This window comes from Chroicocephalus ridibundus, chromosome 2, assembly GCF_963924245.1.
Source record: "Chroicocephalus ridibundus chromosome 2, bChrRid1.1, whole genome shotgun sequence".
Lineage (NCBI taxonomy): Eukaryota > Metazoa > Chordata > Aves > Charadriiformes > Laridae > Chroicocephalus > Chroicocephalus ridibundus.
Genome location: NC_086285.1, coordinates 5,976,214 through 5,997,841, shown reverse-complemented (window position 1 = coordinate 5,997,841; position 21,628 = coordinate 5,976,214). Strand labels below are relative to the sequence as shown.

General features: G+C 48.7%; 1 protein-coding gene across 3 annotated transcripts; it reads right to left on the bottom strand.

The window, feature by feature from the left end:
- Positions 1–733: 733 nt before the first annotated feature.
- On the bottom strand, positions 734–21,253 carry LOC134511019 (cryptochrome DASH-like). Of its 3 annotated transcripts, XM_063324332.1 has the most exons (14): positions 21,092–21,251; positions 20,795–20,967; positions 18,904–18,997; positions 17,535–17,665; positions 16,490–16,638; positions 16,026–16,114; positions 13,921–13,994; positions 12,098–12,187; positions 10,508–10,587; positions 9,119–9,178; positions 7,887–8,044; positions 3,968–4,087; positions 2,747–2,923; positions 734–1,463 (listed from the first exon to the last, which is right to left on the bottom strand). In XM_063324332.1, the coding sequence occupies exons 1-14, from the start codon at positions 21,155–21,157 to the stop codon at positions 1,353–1,355; spliced, it is 1,572 nt and encodes a 523-aa protein (XP_063180402.1). In that variant the 5' UTR covers positions 21,158–21,251; the 3' UTR covers positions 734–1,352. The 3 variants fall into 3 exon arrangements, 1 of the variants encoding a protein (XP_063180402.1); XR_010069770.1 differs by lacking the exon at positions 734–1,463 and having other exon boundaries at positions 2,787–2,923; positions 3,542–4,087; positions 21,092–21,253; XR_010069769.1 differs by lacking the exon at positions 734–1,463 and having other exon boundaries at positions 2,797–2,923; positions 3,059–4,087; positions 21,092–21,253.
- Between the last annotated feature and the right edge of the window lie 375 nt (positions 21,254–21,628).

Here is a 21,628-nt window from a genome sequence, read left to right as displayed (position 1 = left end):
AGTCCAACCCCCCTGCCATGGGCAGGGACATCTTCCACTAGACCAGGCTGCTCAGAGCCCCGTCCAGCCTGACCTTGGATGTTTCCAGGGATGGGGCATCCACCACCTCTCTGGGCAACCTGGGCCAGTGTTTCACACCCTCATTGTAAAAAAGTTCTTCCTTATCTCTAGTCAGAATCTCTCCTCTTTTAGTTTAAAACCATTGACCCTCCGTCCTGTCGCAACAGGCCCTGCTAAAAAGTCTGTCCCCATCTTTCCTGTCGGCCCCTTTAAGTACTGGAAGGCCGCTGTAAGGTAGTATTCTTTCTGGAAGAGGCCCAAATGGATCCCTCGTGGTAATAACTTCAGAGCCATGTTCCATCTACTGCTTTTGGGATTGAGGGGTTCAAACCTGGCTCTCTATCAGGTGACAGTGCTCCATGACAGCACAAATATGGCTATCTCCAAATTCCCAAACTCTTCCAGCATGTACAACATTCTGCATAAAACCAAAATACTTAAAACAGATGGGGAACCGTTTTTGACCGAGTACAAAGCACAGTTCTCAGCAATGAACTGAACAGTTTCCAGCTGCCAGGCTGGTACCAAAAGCCACCTGGGTACTGCAAGGACTCCAGGGCAGTTTTCAAGGGAACTCAGGGCTTCTCCAAAGTACTGGAGGAGCCAGAGTAAAAGAACATCCTCTGAAGTCTCACTGTTTCTGGATTTCTGTGGAAATGAGGAAGAGAAAATATTCCGGTAGCAAAACTTTTAATCGAGCAATGATCGGTAGTTTTAAAGCTTTAAAACATGAACAATTAGCATAAGAAAGTTCACTAGAAAGAGTTGAGACTGAACACCTGCCACACAAACCATCTGTAAAGAGGCAGAAATTTAGCTGTGACAGCTTTAAGCACCAGCGCAAAGCAAGAGGCACTGGGAAAGCAGCCACACCTCCTCCAAACAGAAAGGCCATGCCATTTTGGTTAATTACCATGAGTTAGACAGTCCCTTTCAAGAGAAGGACTTTACAGAGTTGAGAGTGACACCCTGCCCACGGGAGTCAGATGCTCCACACTGAAGGGCAGTCGCTCCTGGAGGGCGACACGCAAAGTTCTTGCGAGCTCACGGCACCAGCCCAAGCACCAAAGTGAAAACACAAGATCCCATCACCGCAATTGGTGCTAGTTCACAGCCTCCGAGTATCCACGTCCAGTTCCCGTCCCCGAGAACACCAGAGAGGCAGATCCTAGTTATTTTGTGGTGGCCAGACTTGTATCATTGGCTCAGCTAAAGGAGATTAACCGTTATCCTGGCATCTTCAGCAGCACAAGCTCCCACCGAGCGCTCCTCCAGCACACACCCGGATGGCTTCATCGTACATCTTTCTTGCGAGAGAAGTAAAAATCTATCCCTCTGTCTTTGTGCTGCGTTGGCGTGTGTGCCGGTCCCCTCCTGCCCCTGGGGTGGGGACTTTGTCCCTGCTGCAAGTGAAAAATGAACAGTGAGATATTTACTGATGCCATAGAGTGAATCTGATCACAAAGGAGCCTCGACATGCAGAAAAACGTCCTTTCTCTGATCTCTGATGCACTTCTAAGCAGAAGGGTAATAATCCAGGGCCTTCAACAGCATGGCCACAATACTTCCCACTCATGGTGGAGGAATCCGGCCTGAGAAATGTGGTACTGCACGTTGGGATTAAAACCCCAAATGTGCTTCATTCTTCCTCAAACATCATATGACAACTAAATTTGAGGCTCCACAAAGTATCCTCACTCGGGAGGAGGCAGGGAGGATGCATGGGGGGAGACAGAATTCTGAAAACTCCTTGAAATACGCAACTACTGGTCACAAACATTTCTTTCGTCCCTTCCAGCTCCATCACTACTGACTGCACCCAGACCTACAGAGCAGTTTCCTTCCATGCCCATCTCCTCCAAGAACATCAGCCCAGTCAGTAGATGCAAGGCTTGACATGTTGCAGGATCCACATCTTAATCCTTCCCCATTCTAAAGGATGAGATACACCCAAAAAACAAAGTGCAAGGGCCAGTCCCCATGTTAACTTGTCTTGCTGACTCCAGTTTGGATGCATTCAAGCACGGCAAGAGTCTCCACCTCATGAACAGAGTGGAAACTGAGCATCAACTTTGCCTCCTTTCTGTCCATCTGCATCAGGGGGTGGTTAGGTCAGTGGAGGCCTTCAGAGATACCCCATCCCTCCACTCATATCTGGAACTATGTATATCCAGAAGGAAAAAACCTGAGTAAGAAGAGCTACCTATAAAACAGTAAACAAAACATGCACGGGTTTGTTCTTCAGCCCTAAAGCCAACTGGCCTGGCACAGTTTATGTCCATATGCTGTAGGGTGGCTTTGTCAAGACTTTATTTTGTGACAGTCCTTAGCACATGGTACCCTCAAACTGTGCTTGGACAAGGTTCTGGAAGGTGCTGGTTGTCCCTGGCAAAAATATTGCTGGGGAATACACTAATAATGTAACTGTCCAGATGACAGGAGATTGGTACTTGGGCTTGTGCCTCAGACCGATTTACTCTAGTAGGACAGACACAGCTAAATAACCCTGGCTGCACAGTTCCTGGGCAGAGCTGGACCACCCTCTGCTGTGAGCTAACGAGACTTTGCATTAAAGCAATTTTTTCCCTTTATACCTGAGAAAGGAGAGCAGAATTCACAGCCACACCTACACACAGAGCAAATGCCCAAAGCCCTCCCACTGCATCCGAACCTTCCCAGTACGCACAGGCCTTTGGTTGATGTGTCGGCTCCACTCCGGCGCTGTCACAACTGGCTGTGGGTAGGTCTCGCCTAGAGTTACTCCGGCCTGGGAGAGAGCAGCACTGTTCAGTGCCCAAGGGGTGTGAATATCTGCACCCTTTATGCCCTGTAGTTCTGGGAGCCACAGCCGGACATAATCCCCCTGCAAACAGAACCAGGAGGACAGCATCCATTCAGTAACAATCTGCAAGTGCTTCCCAGCAAGGGTCTGTCTTAACATGAAAGGAAGAAGCCTGATTTCCAGGTAAAGCAGCTGCTGTACTGCAGCATCAGTTACCTCTGCCGAGTCTCGGCCCCTCCCGCTAAACCCTCTGCTGAGAATTAGCGCTTAAACACAGAGACATAGATACTGGAGCTCCTCTCCCAGGCTCACTCTGCAGGCAGCAAGGGGAGGCAGAGGTGCTTTTCTGGTACAGTTCACCTGCCCTATTTAGGACATAGTGAGATGAAGTCACTCCCAAGAAGTCCCTTTTTCTTTCCAGTGACTGTAAAGGAAACTAGGGTTCCTCGGTCAGCTGCACACCCACCTCTGTGCTGGGCAAGATGAACCCCCCTGCCCCCAAATCTCCCACTAACTCTACTGCTGTGTCCCCTACTAGGACTAATTTCCGACTCCTTGCTAAGTCCTGCCAGCTACTGTGCTGAAAGGCAACACCGCGGCTTGCCATGAAGCTAAGGAATAGGGGGGAAACAGGTAATTTGGCATGTGAACACTGGCTAAGCACATGGAAAGGGCGATTTAGCTGCTCCCACCACTTACAGAGGACAATCAGAGGAGTCACAGGTTTAATCTACTCTCCAGGACCTCCCGAGGCACCACGTGAGCAGCTCAGTCTCTCCTGTCACTTTCGAGTCCTCCGACAAGCTGCTCTGCGCCCAAGGAAATGTGAGATACGGATGGGATGTGGCTGTTACCCGGAAGAAACGGTGATGAAACACTAAACACACAGACCATGGGCAGGGCAGGGAGGGCGTACAGAGCACCAGCCTCTTTGGGGAGAGCAGCAGATTGTAAACGTCAGATCTTCCTGTACAACAACGAGGAACCTGCCTGACTGTTGGCGAGGAGATCGCAGAAGTGTTTTTGCAGCAGTATCCACACAGCAGATTGATCTCCTCTGCTCCCTGAAACTACCACATGTGCTTTGCTGCACTCTTCTTTATAAGACAGGCAAACAAGACTTACATTGCCATCGTAATCCAGGCCTTGTTTAATCATGTTAAACTTCCTGTTGTCCCGTGGGTCGTTGCCAATACCAGCGCTGTATAACCAGTTGCCGTAATTGCTACAAACATCGTAATCCACCTTGAGAAGAGAGGAAGGAAACAGTAAAAAGAGCTGGGCTGGCCCGTATCTCAAGGGGAGAATTCCTTGCATGGGAATGAGTCTGGCCACACTGGAGTAGTCAGAGTTCTCCCATCTGGCTCAGAAGAGGACCATGCTGCATGGCTGTATTGTACAGCTGGGACCAGCTTCCCAGGCTACTGCGCTTCGTGGGCCTTAGGTCAATGAGACAGCTAAAACTCCAACCAAAGTCCCTCTCTTTCTCAGTTTCCCTTTTTTTAAAAAATCTTTCTCTTTCTGCCATCATCTGGCAGACTTCATAACAACTAGCCCTAGCTTTTGAGTGTTCGTATTCCAAACAGTAGCACAGTACATTTCAAATACGAGAGAAAATTCTTCCTGACCAGTTACCCAGAGACCACAGACTAACAAAATCATCTCTGCAGATCGTATTAGGCAGATTGGAGAAAAATCTAACTCAGCCTGTACATGACCACACCGAGTATATGCAGATGCAATAGATACAAACACTGCAGTTTTTTCCCTGCTGTACTTGACCTTCATCAGGTGATAAGCCTCGACTCACAGGGACTTGGCATAGAGAGGTGCTTTACTACGGGAAACACTAGAGCTCTCATGATGTACTCAGCAGGCTGCACATCATCAAGCTATTGTACGTCTAAGCAAATAAAAAGCTCTCAAGGATGCTTATGTGCAATGGAGCAAGGCTCCTGAAACAGGCACAAACGAGAGCAGAACATGGTCCAGTCTGAGTGCCCTTCAGCTGGGCAGGGTGGCTTAAATCCAGCATCGGAAGCTTTCCAGTTGCAGGGCGATTCAGACCCGGCTCAGGAGGGGAGTGGCAGCGATAGTGAACAGGGCGTGGGATCTCTGCGCGTTCCTAGGAGAGGTGTTCGCATTGCAAAAGCGTAGTGCTGGCAGCTGCGGCAGAGTTTGCAAAAACACATCACTAAGCAGGTTCAGTGCTGATCTCCCCTCAGTCCAGCTGCGGCATCAACTGCTCCACACAGTGATGTTTACAAAACCTCTTAAAGTGGGGACCTCAACGCGCCCAGATGGCAGAAGACACAGGGGAGCGGGCTCTGCCCAGTTCCCTTCCCCTTTCTGTGCAAAGCCAGCCGAGAGCTGGGGACAGGGTGATCAATAGCCAGGCTTCCCCTTCCCAGCAGCACTTCCTGCAGTTGGCGAGATAAGGAGGGGAAGAAAGATGCCATCGGAGGCCTGATTGTGCAATTAACATGCAGGAAAGCGTGTGCTGGAGGTGAGGGCAAATCCAAGGGGGACTGGAGGAGGCAGGCTCATTTCCCCCTCAGCCTTGCCCCTTCCTGGCATTCTCTCTGTTTGTTGCTCTCCCTTTCCCTGGGGCCTGACCCTGTGAATGAAATCATGGCTGAGATACTCTCTCTTCAGGACACCAGAGGGATCCGTCCTTTTCCCTGCCTTTAGCAAGATGCAGAGAGCTTGCCTTAGTCTCCCTGCCTGTCTTTTGTGGATGGCAAACACTTCTTCACAGGCACGCTTAAACACCTGGTGGGCCTTTGGTGGATGTATCTGAGATGGAAAATGCATTGTTTTCCTTTTTTGGAAGGAAGTGAGACCAGTTTCAGTTCTGTACTGGCCTTTACCATTCTCCCCCATCAAACCAATGTCTCCTATATGTTACTCTGGGGACGCCACCAGCTTAAAGTAACACAGCTGTCTAGCAATACATCAGTGTGACACAAGCTGAAAGGAAGGGACAGGAGGACAGAAGGATCAGCCTGTGCCATGCCAACCTACAGCGGCAGTCAGCATCTGCAGCTTCCCGAGCTGAAAGGGCTCGTGCAGAGTGCCAAATCCTGCTTCCAGCAAGGCTGGTAACATTCATGCCATATGAATAAAGGTAAGAAACCCAGGGAGCACCTTTCCAATGTGAGACCTTCCAGGTCTTCCTCACTTGGAGAATAGGACCTGGAATCTTCCACGGCCCTCTGGATCTGACTGCAAAGTGAACCAAGCTCCTACCTGAGGAAGGCAAGGCTGCACGCCCATCAGAGCAAAGCCTCAATTCCTGACTCCCAGCTCTTCATCAGCTGGTGACTCTAAGCACGAGGCCTGCCTGTACGTGAAGCAAGCTGCCCTCTCCGTGAAATGAAGTCACCTTTGCAACTGCTCTGAAAGCCATAGCTGACAGATGCCATCAAAAGCCATTCAAATCAGTCCTAGCGGCTCACTCTGAAGGACAGGCATGCACAGACGTGTCTGCACATTTGTGAAGTGGCCCATTGTTCTGGAGGACCACTGTGTGTCACATACAATGCACTCAGCCTACAGGAGTTAGAAATGCAGCCCCTGCTTGACAATGCACTCCTACAAAGCTTAGGGCATGCAGGGTATCAGCTATCTTATACCACCCATAGAAACTGCAAAAGAAGTGCACTTGAGGTAAGATTTTCCACCCCAAATTCCAGTCAGGGTATGAAGGATAAGGCCACCACTTTTCAGATATAAGTTCTCTGGTGCCATGTGCTGGGGGCTCTCGCTCTCATCTGGAAAAGCGTCACTGCATGGAGCTACCAACACCGCCTTCTGGAGGATCCTGCAGAAGTCCTGCACTGTGTTGCTGTGCAAGCCCACTGCTCACAGCACTGGTGTGAGTTGCAGCAATGGGAAGAGCACCCACATCTTCCTGCAGATCTCTGCAGCCAAAGCCATGTCAGAGCCCAGCTCCAAGGAAGCTCAAAAAAAAATTATTCATAAAAAAGGCTCTTTTAATTGCAGATAATGATGAGGAAACTGGGCTTTCTCTGTATCTCCTGCCATCATAGGGAGTAGAAAGTTTCCTCATTACCAATAGCCTCTTGTATCCTACAGACAAGGTCTTTAATGTGAGGCTGGTATTATTCTTTTTTGGTCTGTACCGTTCAGTCTGGTGAAGAACAAATGCAGATTATCACCTCCTCACCCTCAGTTTTCACCATTCAAAATGGTGGTACTGACCGCCTCTCACAGAAGCACAGAATCGTAGGGTTGGAAGGGACCTCTGGAGATCATCTAGTCCAACCAGCTCCATTGGTACCACGAGAGATAATGGCAACCAAGCGAAGATGCAGAGATGTACAGAGGGACAGAGCCCACGCCTCTGCACTGGGGACTGCCAGCCTGTTCAGGCCTGCCTAGGGAGAAGCTATGAGAACAGAGGATGGAGGAGCAACCCAGCTATCGAACTGTGTTTGCACGGCTGCTGATTGGCATAAGAGAAACAAATTGGTCCTCCAGTTGGCAGAGAGGCCTGTGACTCACCAGAGTGAAGGATGACTCCAGCTGGGGTGGAGCTCTCTGGAAGCTGATCCAGCTATTGTCCATACTCGCCTGTTCTTGGCTAGATGAGATCCCTGTCCACAGCGATCAATGCAAAGGTGCTGTGCCAACACTGGCTTCAGCGGCCAGAACACATTTCTTTTTATGTTCTATTTCTGGGCTGTCCTCCTCCCCAGCCTTTGGGGTGAGCAAATCAGAGCACTGTTAACATAATTTACATTTGAAAATTTTCTCGACTGTGACAGATCTCTGGCTAAAACCCTACATGGAGGATCAAAACTATAATTGCAAACCTCCTAACTACATCTTGGTTGATGGCCATTTTCTTATGTGAGCTTTGGGAAGTACATACCATGCAAGCAGTATATACATGCACTTATATCAGCCTGAAAATTACAGATCATCTTCTGTATCCTTCACTAGGCAGAGCTGTCCCCCTGTCTGTCGCTCAAGGCAAGGGGCACAAACAACTCCAGGTGCACAAAGGGTTCAGTCTTACCAGCAGGTATTCGAACCATTCTGCCCCCATCCTCCAGTCCAGACCCAGGTCCTTGGTGAGAAAGCTGGCAACATTCTGCCGCCCTCTGTTAGACATGAAGCCGGTCGCAGCCAGCTCTCGCATGTTGGCATCGACAAAAGGAACCCCTGTTTTGCCCTCTGCAGAGACAAAAGACAGCGCTGGGACACGATGACATTTTTGGGCACTCAGGAACCAACCTGTGTTCATGCATTCACAGCCGTCCAAGCAGGTAAGACAGTGCCAGCGTACAGCAGGAGGGAGAGATTTCAGTGAGGTTTAGGTGGTGTGCAGCCACTAAGATCCACTAGAAATTAAATGGGAAATGATACTGAAAATTAAAATGAGGAGAATATTTGGCAAGAAAAAAAAAACAAGGCACAGAAAAATATCAGACTGGAAAAACAATCAGGTGGGTTGCAGGGAATTTTGCAGAGCAAAATAAACACACACATAACAGTGAGATGGGCCAAGAACAGAAAGATTCTTGACAGGGGACTAATAGCACAGAGGGTCGTATTGGACAAGTCCCCAAGCGTTAGCACCTGAAAAGTAAACAGCCTCGTCTATTGTTAAGGAAAAGATTTATTGTATCTGTGTGCAAATGGACACACGTGGCATTAATGTGAAGAAAGATATATAGGTGTGTATTTCACTGATTCTGATACTTTAATCTGTTAGTCCCTCCAAATTTTGAGATATTACGCTTGCTACTCATGTGACAACAAGGTTATAAAAGCTAAAGAAAAGCAAGTATATTACAAGGCTGTGGCATAACGGAAGATGTGATTTATTCTAAGGCTGTTTTTACCTTCTAACCAAAACTAACTGGAAGAACAATTTAGCATCGATAACAAGGGATAGTCAACCTCTGGGTGACTAAACAGAAGGCACTAACAGGTCCACCTGGGCAGGAAAATCTAGCTGCAGTACATCTCACAAAGCGTGGAGCAGCCAGTCAGAGCCTGGCCATTCATGACAACCTGTGGGCCTGCTCCTGTATGGTGCTCAGCCTCGGAAGGGAAGCCAAGTATCCTGCACTCACACCGAACCCAGCGACTGGACTCGTGTTTGGTGGTAACAGTTTAAATGACGGGGCCTGATCGTGCTGACGGTTCCCCTAAGTAAATCGGAGTTAGCGTTAGGGCACATGTTAGCATGCAAACACGCGGAAACCAAAAGCACACTTAGCCAAACCTGTGGTTTCTACTGACCTTTCCAACAGTCAAAGAGCTGAAGGTCCTTCTTCCAGGGGACTTCTTTACTTTGAAGGCCTATTGAGGAAAAAAAATGAACTGCTAATGAAGACAAATGCTGACGCAGGCAGTTATTAATAAAACAATGACAGCCAAAGGCACCTTGGCACAAGACATAAGGATGAAGCTAGCCCTCTCAGTGGTATTACAAACAAGCCACGTTCCTTCTGCAAAGCTTTAGAGATGATCTGTTCCTTCTTTCAAGGGTGGCAAAGGGGTGTCTCATGCACAGGAAGAATGCTCAAGCTCTAATGGATTTTGATTATTTGTTTTGTTGGTGTTTGCTCTTTTTTTTTTTTTTAACTAAAAAATGACTTAGACGTCACAAGTGGCCAGAGATGTGCCCTGGCACAACCTAATATTTTCTCTTTTAATTTTATTCCAGGACAATGTTTATGTGAAATCTGTTTCTGTAGCAGACACTGAAACCAGAATTACCTGGCGGCCCCCGGTAACACTTTGCTCCTGCAGTGGGGTGAGAACAGATGAGGGGGATGCCTTTATGTTTGCAGGAGTCCGTTCCTCTGTACGGTGGAATGGACGCAGCCGGGACGAGTCAGCTCTAGCTCCAGACACATAAGTTTAGGCCCACTACCAGCATCTAGCGCCATCCGAGATGCCAGAGGGCATCGGAAACAGCCACATAGGCCTGGCAGATGTGACGCAGGCCCTGAGGGAGATGGGCTCCAGCCACAGCTGGATGCCAGGCAGACTGCCCTAGACTGCATCTAAATCAGTGCTGTACGCTGAGGTATGGGCAGCTGCATCACATGGAGAACAGCTCACCCAGCACAGGCATCAGCTGCAGGGTTTCCTGACTATGTGGGCATTTGTTGCTGTACTGAGAGTTCAGACCCCTGTTTCAGGTGTAGACACCTGCACGTAAGTGACTGGGTCTGGAGCTGAATCTCACTCTGATTCCTGTATAGTGCAAGGCAGAAAGAATATCTGGTGTCTTGGGATTGACACTGCTGGGTCAGTTCCTGCTCTGTCTCAGATTCTCTGGTGAACCCGGGCAAGCCCGAAGCCTGGATTCTCTCCAAAGGTGGAGTGTCTCCGGAAACAGCATCTTTACTCTTATTGTGCTGCTGTTTCCCACTGATGTGTTAATAATACTCCCCATATCTAATCAGATTTGGAGCAAAAGCCTCAGTGTCTACACCGTATCCAGCACCGTGGTGTTGAAGCACTTCTGTGGTAATACTAAGTCACCAGCAACATCCCAGGGTGGTGACACAGGTGCTATGAGAAGAACATTTGTACAACACAATGCCAACAGCCTTTTCTCGTACTTCGCCTGTTGTAAGACTGTACCTTTCCTCTCCAAATATGGTGATCCATACACACCTCTTAATGAGAAAATCCTTTTGCCATACTTCAGGGCCACAAATCGAAAGTAATCCCGCCACAGCAGTTCAAACAGGACCCTAAAACACAAAGTCATGTCCGTATTTCACTGTGCGTCAGATATATTACTGAATTAGGATTTTGCATCCATAGCACCTGTCATTAACACCATGAGGTTTATTCACAATGAGCAATTTCACGTACCTTCCCACGACACCAGTTCTTGCCCCAAGCCTACTTATCTAGCTTGCACCTGGATGACTACAGTGAAAGCAAACTTTGCATGAATCACTTGGGAAGCTTTCCTTAACTCCAGTGCAGGAGCCGAATTTCGGGAAACCTGTTTCTCATCTGTCCCTACTGGGATGTAATTCGCCAAAGAGCAGGGCGAGGACCTGATTCAGCTTCACACTTCCGCATGAGCAAGCATGTCAGCACATTCCTAGAACCTTTGCATTGTTAGGGACTTAAAGGCACCTTTCAAAATCGGGTTTACAGTGGTCTAGCTCATGAGATCAGGTACTAGGCCCACAGAAAATAGTTTTATACGAAAACTTTTATTTAAAGAGAGCTTCTTATAAATTGATGGTAACTCAGCCTCTGAGACCTGCTTCAGCTCTCTGATACATTGGAAATATTCTGCTTAGCTGATGTTTTTTATAATTATTTATCACTTTAAAATGCTCAGATCACCCTGTCACTCCAGCTGCAGGCAGGCTGGCTGACTGTTAGACAGAAAAACATTGATATGTTAATTTCTTGAAATCTTCCCTCTCTTAATTGGCTTTGAAGAAAAAAACTCAAACATATACTTCAACAGGTAAAAGGTCAATATTTTACCTGTCATTTGAATTTTAATGAAATTGAGTATTTTGGCCGGAATTGTTGGCAACGTTCTGCCTGTTCTTCACCAACCATTGCGCTGTTTGACACGTTGCAAATGTAACAAACTAATACGAAAATAAAGCTCTACAGTTTGCACGGACTTTCTGGTTTGGGCTTTTTCCCATCCAGGTCTAGTGTTAGGCCAGGCCCTAACGTGAACCTGCTTCTCCGTAAGAGCTCCATACCAGGCTCTAATGGACAGTGCATGGGCAGATCAGGGTGCATGAGCAAGTTCAAGGTCAGCCCAGGGATGGATACACTGACCTCAGTCACCATGTAATTTGTACAAGTCGCACAGCCGTGGAGCCTTTTGGGTGAAACCCAGCTCATATCCTTGGCGTGAGAAACCCTCTGGCTTTTATTTGTAAATAGTTCTTCCTTCTCATCTAGCCCGTAATAACGATACAGAGAGGGATGGTGCAGATTTACAGAGATCAGTTCTAAAAATCACAAACCACTACTTCCCAGCAATAATAATGACAACTAGCATTAATAATCTTTACTTATAAAGTGCCTAAAGCCTCTGGATGTCAAAGGCAGACTAATAAATCCATACTGAAACTGAACTGCAATGCAACCCAGAGGAACCAGACAGCAGGCACGGGATTAGTTAAGAAGAAAGTGAACAAATCACTTTCTCCTGTGCATGAGATGCCAGTTTCCTTTTCAGAGAAAACAAGCCACAGTGATCGTTCAGGGACATACCAGTATGTGCTCTGATTTGCCGTTCTCTCTTTTTCATACTTCTGGATCTGCTCATAGATGTATCGAGGTGAAATGCAGCCCAGCGCCAGCCTGAAATCAGAAGAATGATGTCCTGACTGCAATGAAGGACTGACAGCTTGATGTCTGCGTGTAGGGAGCAGAGGGGCAGCTTCGTGTCTAGAGCTGTTGTCTGAAAACTTTTGCATGGTTTGCAGTTCTGCCACTGACTTCCCAAACGGCTTTAGTCAAGTTGTATGACTTCTTTGCAACTCTTCAATCTGAGAATCAAAATCCTCCCCTTCCCAACACATGACTGTTACAGGAGTCTCCAATCTACTGAGATAAATCATTTTACACAAGTTTTACAAGTTTTGCCTAAAAGACCTTGCTCAGCTGGTGACCTAACGCACCAATAACAAACCCAGAAATGGATCTCAAGCGTCAGCCTCTACATCAACTGTCCTAGCTGTTCAACAGTCCTCCTTTTACTACAGACCTATTTATCATATGCCCAGGGCTCCTTTTCCTGCAGTACCTTAACGTCTCATTTGAATAACCACAGAAGGCAAGTGAGTTGCTGAAAATCTCAGGCAGGGCAGGAAAACTAGGGAATCAAACCCAGCTCTGGCATTTCAACCCATTGCGCTCTCTCCCTTTGTTCCAAATCAGTGCTGTGCAAGACAAGAAAGAGCTTGTTGACTCCAACCCCATCACAAAGAGTGATAAGGAACGATTTTTACCCTGATCTTCCTAGAAATGTATTTTACTGCAGTTTCCCACTAGGACTCATGGAAACATTTGATGTTCTGATGAATATTGGAAAACAGGAAGAAAGGCTCTGAAGAGTTTTTGCTTAATTGTTGACCAGGTCTAACACTTACAAATGGTGGGTATGAATGTGAATGACTGGCTGCAGTCTGAACTGGGCTGATTTTGATTATCTAACAGAGGAACACTTTGGGGCAAGGAGATCAGGACTGCCTGCTCTGGGCAAATGGCCAGCTTGGAAAAACTCTAGTGGAGGCTACAAATAAAGAACTTCTGCAGTGCCAGTGGTCCTGGCATCCCAAAGTGCCACCAGGTGGAGCCATCCACTGCAACCATTAAAGCACAAAGCCAGTTGAAAATAAGAAATCCTGACCTGTAACAGCCTTAGAAAATTATTTCATATTGCAAATCTGTCATGAAAACACTCCAGATGTTCTCAGCTGAACTGGGTTCTGCTGCTGCAGTTTGAGTCTGGAATTAACTCTGCCTCTTCCAGCACAGGAGACTAAGCCCCCTAATTAGAAGTAATCATATTTACCTAAACAAAAGGTCCTTTTGCAATAGGAATAATCAGAAGTGTCTCTTCACCCCACAGAAAAACAGAACGGCCGTCTGGCTGTCAGGTGAGGTGACTTGCCCCACAGTATTCAGCAAACCAGGACTGGATCAAGTTCTGCTACAGCCCTGTCAACATGCTAAAGCTATGCTTCTTCCCCGGCTGCTCTCAACCACCCCGAAACACAAGCCAGCACAAAGTCAAAGACAAGTGGGGTGTCTCTTCAGTGCCCTGTCCACATCGCTGCTCCCAGCACACTGGGCTCTTGGCACAGCACTGCTACACTTCAGCAATTCCTGATGGCAGGAATGTTCCCAGGGAACCGCTACCTGGAAGCGCAATAAAGAGCAGCTCTGAGGCTGCTGTACCCCAACAAAAAGGGCAAAAGGAATCACACCTAAACCCCTACCCATGCCCAGTGAGCACTCAGCAGACAGGTAACATCAGTTTGGGATGGGAGTAAAGAAGGAGCTTCCAGTCTCCCAACAAAAATCTTTACCATGGTGCAAATTTGGTTGAGTAATCCATTCCCACCAGTCCATTCCGAGTCTCCTTGTAGGATGCAACCAGGTTCTGCATGAGCAAACGAACAAAAGGGTTTAATACTTTACATGCAACCTGCTAAATATGTTTTCTTTCATACTGGAGCCAGGGCAATCTGGCAGGGCTGAGCTCCCTCTCATGGCTGCCTGCAAGGATTACAGAGCTGCCAAATTACTGCCTCCAGTGCACAAGAATTAATCAGGCCAGCAGTTTTCATTATAGCTCTGGGACGCATGTCACAAGCTATGCTCCCCGCTTCAGCCTGCAGCACTTTTCTTTCTGGAAGCACTATAAACCTGGCTGTGCTGCTCCCTGCCCACACTCGCCTGACTCTGGATCAATAATCCACTTAAAAGCACCAGTGGGACTGGCGGACTTCCCTTGTCCATTTGCTGCTTGTTCAAGTTTGAGAACCACAGTGTCTGGCAGCACCCAGCACTCAGCTGCAGGAATCCTGATCACTGTTACCTCTGGGCCATCCCACATTTACAGCAGGGTGCAGATCTTCCATTTTCTGGGCACTCCATTGACAATGTAGAGGGCATAGGGAAGCCTGATCTCTCCTTGATCCCCTGACCTGCACAGGTTACAACTGCTAAAGGGCTGCTCTGGCTCACTGGGGAAGACAAAATTTGCATTTTTCCAGCACTGATTGTGTTAATGCTTGACCAAGGGTAGAAACTATACATTCTTGTACTGGTTTTGGCTGGGATAGAGTTAATTTTCTTTATAGTAGCTTTGTGTGGTGCTATGTTTTAGATTTGTGATGAATCTAAAATAACACACTAGTGTTTTAGGTATTGCTGAGCATACACTGCCTCAGGGCCTTTTCAGCTCCCCAGACTGCCCCAGCAGTGAGCAGGCTGGGGGTGCACAAGAAGCTGGGAGGGGGCACAGCCGGGACAGACGACCCAAACTGACCAAAGGGATACCCCACACCGTATGATGTCATGCTCAGGGATAAAAGCTGGTGAAGAAAGAGGAAAGGGGGAAATGTTGGGAGTTATGGCGTTTGTCTTCCCAAGTGAAGTGTGATGGAGCCCTGCTTTCCTGGAGATGGCTGAGCATCTGCCCACTGATGGGAAGTAGTGAAAGAATTCCTTATTTTCCTTTGTTTGTGCACATGGCTTTTGCTTTACCTATTAAACTCTCTTTATCTTAACCCACAAGTTTCCTCACTTTTCCCTTTTACTGGCAGGGAGTGAGGGAGCAGCTGCACAGGGCTGAGCTGCCCACTGGGGTTAAACCGTCACAATGCTCCCCAACAGCAAGGGAATGCAGGAACTTCTGAAGCATGGCAGAAAGGAAAGAATCCCCTGGGGGCTGTCCCAGTAGGTGCACTGGACACAGCACACTTCTTAACCCGTCTCAGCTGGAGAGATGCTACCCCCTTTATCCACAAAGCTGTGTGGGGTCTGATGCTGTTGGAAATCAGCATACATCTGAATTCACACAAGACAAATGTAAGGCAGTTCCTCAAAAGTTCAAATACGGTCAGGATGCACAGAGAAAATGCAGCCAGCAGCAGCTTCACTCCACCAAAGCGAGGGAGCAAGAAGTAGCTGTAATTATTGTCTGCAAGTTTTTAAACCAGACTACTGGGAACCTCCTACTATTTTTAACTGTGGGCAGCAGCTTGGGTCAGTTGAGTCAGCAGCTCACCCCAATTGCAATTGCAGCCCTTCAAACCACTTTTCACTCCTTCAAAATGGAGGAACTACATTGTTGATGACGTGGGACCGGAGAGTAAAAAGGGAAAAATTAAGGTAAAGGAGGTAAAAAAATTGTCCTAATTCCCAAAAGCTGATGGAAAAAAAGTCTTAAGAGGGATGGCCACTAAACTAGGTTCCTAAGTATTTGGCTTACATTCCCATTTCCTGGATGACTTCTTTTTGATTTAGTTTGTCTCTCTGAAAAACTGAAATAATGCTAATACCCTCCTTTGTAAAGTGTTATACAGGCACTAAGGAAATATCATTAGGAAGTGAAATTGCAGCCTCACCCACTTGCACAGCCGTATGTACAAGGGGGAGGATGTAGACAAGGAAATGTATGAGTTACCGTGTCCCAAAAATAATACTGCAGTCTCATTAAAGCCTGGGTCTCTCCTCCACTGCAGGGGAAGGCTGTTCGTGGATCAGTCACAGCGTCTGCCACAGAAAAAAACATCACCTTGTTACCCCCTTGGAAAGCACCTCAAAAGGTAGGGAGCCTAAAATCTAGGGATGTTCAGCAGTAGGGATGTCTGCTTTGGGGACATAAAAGATTGTGCCCTGCTCTTCCTTTAAAACAAGGGCCACATCAAACATATTAAAAATTACTGACTAAGAGGATGTTTTCTACCATCTGCAGGGCAGCTCCTCCAGGCAGGGAATTTATCTTCATTCACTGTACAAGTGAACGGAGGGTAGTTACAGCCTGAAGGACAACCACTGCCTTTGGTAGGCCTCCATGTTTTGATTCTCAGTAAGAGACACCTCTAAGTAGAATTTCAAGGGAGCAACTGACAAATTAAGTTTTCTTACCCTTCTGTCCCAAATCCTCCATTGTAGGGATACACCCTTCTTCCACCCCTGGAGCCAGAGGCCTTAGCTGATCTGCCATTCGCAGGGTTGGCCGGACCCGCGCCTCAGATTCCACCGCTTTTCGGAAATGAGTGTAGACATCGGGCAACCTGCACAGATTATAGTGCTGTCAGATCTCCGGGGATGGCTACCCTGGCCCCTCCACAGCGCCACACAGCTTCCGCAGAGGGAGGGTTAGCTTTCCAGGCTGCAGTGTCCTGAGGGCAGAGCGCTCATTTTTGATGCATGTTTTTACATTCCCTAGCACAATAGAGGTAGATGCCCCTGCGGCTAGCAGCAATCAGAACTTCGGTCCTTCAGCCAATTTCTTTCTGCTTCTGATGCAAATGGTGCCTTTTCAATTTAAGGTGTGTACTGATGGGGCAATCCATGAGGGTCAGATTTATCTCACCTAACTTCTGATTACCCACAAGGCTGGCCTCAGTGTAAAAATTTGCAACCTCCTGCTGCCTTTTCCGTCAATGGAAAGAAACAGGCATTTTTATGGCCTAACTCTTCAGCCCTATTTTATACATTTTCTATAGGATACTATGAATCACTCAACTCCATCAACTACACCTTCAAGTGACTATCGAGGGAGCCATGACAAGTCCACACACAAAGGGCTACTGTCACAAGCAGCTGCATTTAGCCAGAAGGGGTAATGGAGCAATCCAGTCCAACTTCACAAGGACTCTGGGCACTGCAGACTGAGTATCCAAATCATGCTGGTGGAAGGGCAAGGAGAAATCAGTCCCTCCATAAATGGCCAGACAAACCCCTCAGTTTTATGCATATTGGAGTGTAAATCCTACTAGTACAGAGAGATGAACGTGCCCCTTCCCCTTGATGTGTATGAGCATGACAGCACTGTTCCATAAATGCAGATGGGCTAACGGGTCCCTTCCCTGTGGGACCAGATGAACAAGATCCCTCCTGACCAGTTCAGGGGAGTGGGAAACAAATGGGACATTGGAGGAGTGAGTGATACTGTGGAGCAGCCCACCTGGAAATAGGCCTGAAGGGAAGGTCGTCCCGATGATACAGCGTGGATGCCCAGAATGTCTGGATCTTCACCCCGTGCTGACTACACACCTGGCACAGCCCCTTCTCCACATCCAGCTCCTCCTGCGTGGCCTAGGGAGAACAAAATGCACGGCCTCAGCTCACACACACACACAGACCCTTGTCCCTGGTCTTGCCCTCTCCCCTCATCACCCCATTTAGCTTTATCCCTTTAGAGAGAGGTGCACACAATCAATCTCTGAGTATTTTCCCCCTGCCAAACCCAACAACTGTTTTCACTCTCCGTTAGTAGTGCCAATGCCAGAGTAAGGAACTACTTGATGTAGGATTTTGCACATCTTTTAGGTTTTCATGGACTGGACAGGTACATGTAAAAGAAATCCACCAAGGGTTATTGAGTATCAGGATAGCATTGCTGTTTCAAGAAGTCCTTGAGCCACAGATTCTTGGAGGCTGCGAAAGTATTCAAGTGAAATATCTTACAGATTTGTCCTGCTCCTGTGGGCTTCCCTGGGCATCTGTTATTGGTCACTGTCATGAAAAAGGCTATGGAGTTAGATGAAGCCTTTTGTCTGATCCTCTGTAATTGTTCTGCATGGATTAAGGCACTATGGCATGTGTCAGTTGTCAAGTTACAAGGCCCGTCAGCAGGCATACCTGCAGCGCAGGTCACAGAGTGATTCCTGCATTAGACAGTTCTGAGGTCCATACTCTGCTAATACTGAGTGCACCTATGTACGTATATATGTATGTGTGTGTCTGTACACAAAGCCTCCAGGACCAGTGGTTTGGATCCAGAGCCCTCCATTGAATTCAGCAGGCTCTGGATCAAACCACTTAGTCAGCTCAGTGAAGACAGGTTAGTGACATGCCAACCCCATCGTCAGTGGAGGACCAGACTCGTGTTCCTTTCTTCAACACACTGGTGGGAAACAGCCTAAGTATGGGTGCTGCCAACTCACCGTGGGCCTTTCCTACACTGGATATAATATGCCCCCTGGCAGATAGCTCCCTGTGCAAGGAAGGCACCAGGAAAAGGCAGCTTGATGCAAACAGGAGGAGAAATGGGCTCACCTGACCTAAAATGCCAGTTGACAGAAACTCCTCTTCCTCAAGACACAGCACTTGCAAGTGATCAATCACAAATAGCTGCTGTCATCCAGCAAGGGCTCCCACCCAGACACCTACACCATCCCCATCCCAGGAGCTAGCCAGTTTCCCCAAGCTTAACAATCCCACAGACAAGCAAGGCTCTGAACAGACAGGATCTGCATCATCATTTGATTACTGAAGAAACTTCCACAACCTAATTTTATCTTTTAACAATGTCACTCAAATATTTCCCTTACCTCTTCATGGAAAGCCAAAGCACTGACAGAGCCCAACTGAGAAATGAGATCACGGACCACATCTTCCGGCTTCCCCTTCCTCACAACGAGGGTACTGCAAACACAAAACATTGGCCTGAATTCGGTTTGATGTTATTCTCATTTATGTGTACAGAAGCCCTAGTTCTGGCCCAGGCACCATCTACTAGTTCTCTACAGAGCACAGGCAGCATGTGGAGGCAGACAGACAGGATTTGACTAGCCTACATTTTTTAGGACCCACTGAACAGTCTGTAAGCCTCTGGGGCTGAGTTTGTGTCAAATACATTCCTGCCACCCCGGATGCCTTAGAAAAGATGACTGGGCAGAAAGCCAGGCTGTTACCTAAAAGTAAATCTGTCAGATCTGTTCATCCTCACACACTGAGGCTGAGATTCAAGAACCAATTCCTCTTTCAATCCCCTTCACAGGTAGTGGTGGTCTGTGGGCAGACCCCTCTCCACTTTCATGTGGGAGTATTCAGTGGAATTCTTTCCTCTGAATGCTCTGTGTTTGTAACAGAGTCAACAAACCTTCCCTCCCACCTTGCAGTCTCACCAACTGCCCAGCTGTGTACCCAGGGCACCAGACCAAGAGAGAAGCTGTGGTGAGAAAGTTGGTCAGAGGTGTGTGCGGTGTTCTGTGAGGAGCCTCATATGTGACTGTCCCTCTATCAGTCTCTCTCTCTCACACACACACACACTACTGTGTCATCTAACAGAGGCTTGTGCTGGAGAAGACTTTCTTCAAGGGGCAATACAGTGTTTTTGCCAGAATAATTTAAAGCATAACTGAGATGTTTCTTCAAAGATGGGCTGGGTCCGACAAGGGCAGGAGCAAGGGGTGCTAGTAGCTGAGAGAGCTGTTCCTCTCACTTCCCACAGAAAAGTGGAGACCAAGCTGCCCACAGGGAATACCACAGATTGGATGTGGAGATTTCTGTCTACCACTGGATTAAGAAGATACTTCATGGTTGTGGAAATGGAGCCTAGGTTTTAGCATGGTTCTTCACAACCACACATCTCTCACTGCAGAAGACCGATCTCTCATCAGCCACAGCACAGCAGCATCCAAGCAGCTCTGAATCTGTTCACTGCAGGGTGTGGGTGCAGATACCCACCCACTGATCAATCCTTTCAGCTCTCCTATAACATTCATCACCTGCACGGTCCATGCTGCACTGCAAACCCAGAGCCATTCCTCTTGCTTCTACTACCACTGTTATGCTGCTCAGGGAGATGGCTGATGCATCTTGTGCTGAGCAAAGACAGGTGTTATCTGGTAACGGGATTCTTCAGCATGTAGACTTTCGGGCCCTGGTCTACCCCAGTTATGATTTCTAAAGGCATAATGAAGGAGGAATCCCTGAAGACCCCCTTCCCAGTGTAGCCTACCACAAAGACTGGGTTTAGCGGGACAGGGCATGAACAACCTTAATCCCCCAGTCTCACAAGTCAGGATCCACGTCTCAAGCCAACTCCTAGGGCAAACTCGCTAGGGACAAGGAAGGATAGATGGCACAGTGGCTATTGTCATTGCCTACATCTCGGAAGACTGTTGTTCACATCTCCAATCATCAGGACTCCAGGCAGAGCTCAAGGCTGACGCCCATCTGTGATATCTGAGTTCAAGAAAGCAAAACCCTGCATGGCACACAGCCTGGAGGGCTCTCTGCTCCCTTGCAGATGCCACAGCAGGTGATATGAACAGGGGTTATGTATGGGACCTTCCTGTATCTGGCTGTGGCTCTCCAGTGAGTCATCATCAGAGCCCAGAGCATCTGACATGATTTGACTCACAGCACAAATATGTGTTGAAAAAGAGAAAGAAAAAAAAGATAGATGTGTTCTTTGCACCATGCTTTCTCAATTACCTTCCTTTTTTCTTGAGCGTTTCCCTTAGATCCTTCACACTTTCCAGCAAAAACCTGAGCCGATGGGGCCCCGTCTTCGGGAAGCCGTAGCAGTGGGTGCCCAGGTAGTGCCGTGGGTCGAAGCAGTAGAGGGGAATAATGAAATCCGCGTTGCCCTGAGCCCAGTGGAGCACCTGGAAGCACAGAGAGGGCCGTGGCAGCTCTCGGGGGCGGGATGCAGCGCACATCTCTCCCCAGCCTACCCGGGAGCGGGGTTATCTCTAAAGAAATACCGGGGGGCCGCCGGCCGGGCCCTACCTGGTTATCGTGGGCGCGCAGATCGCAGCGCAGCAGGCAGATGGCCGTCCTCGCCGCTCCCGACATGCTGCCTCGACGGGGCCGGTCCCACCTCACCCGGCCCGGCTCCGTCCTCCCTCAACCCGGCCCCCACAGCCCAGCCCGACCCTGTCCTCCCTCAGTACGGCCCCGCTCCGTCCCCCTTCAGCTCGGCACCCTCAGCCCGGCCCAGCTCCGCCCTCCGTCCGCCCGGCCCCCTCAGCCCGGCCCCCTCCCGCCTCACCGCCCGCTCCCCCTCAGCCCGTTCCCGCCTCACCGCCGCGCTTCCCCTCAGTCCGCCCCGCCGGGGAGGAGCCGTCCCGCCTCCGGCTGCCTGCGGCCGCCCCCACCGCCGCCCTGCGGGCCCGGGGGACGGGCGGGTCCCGTCCCGATTTGCGGGAGGGCGGCGGGACCACGACGAGCCCTCAGCGGCGGCGGGGGCTCCGCGGGCGCGGAGGCGGCGGCGGGGCAGGAGGACCCCTGCCCTTGGTCCGAGATCCCCGCGCCTTTCTTTGGCAG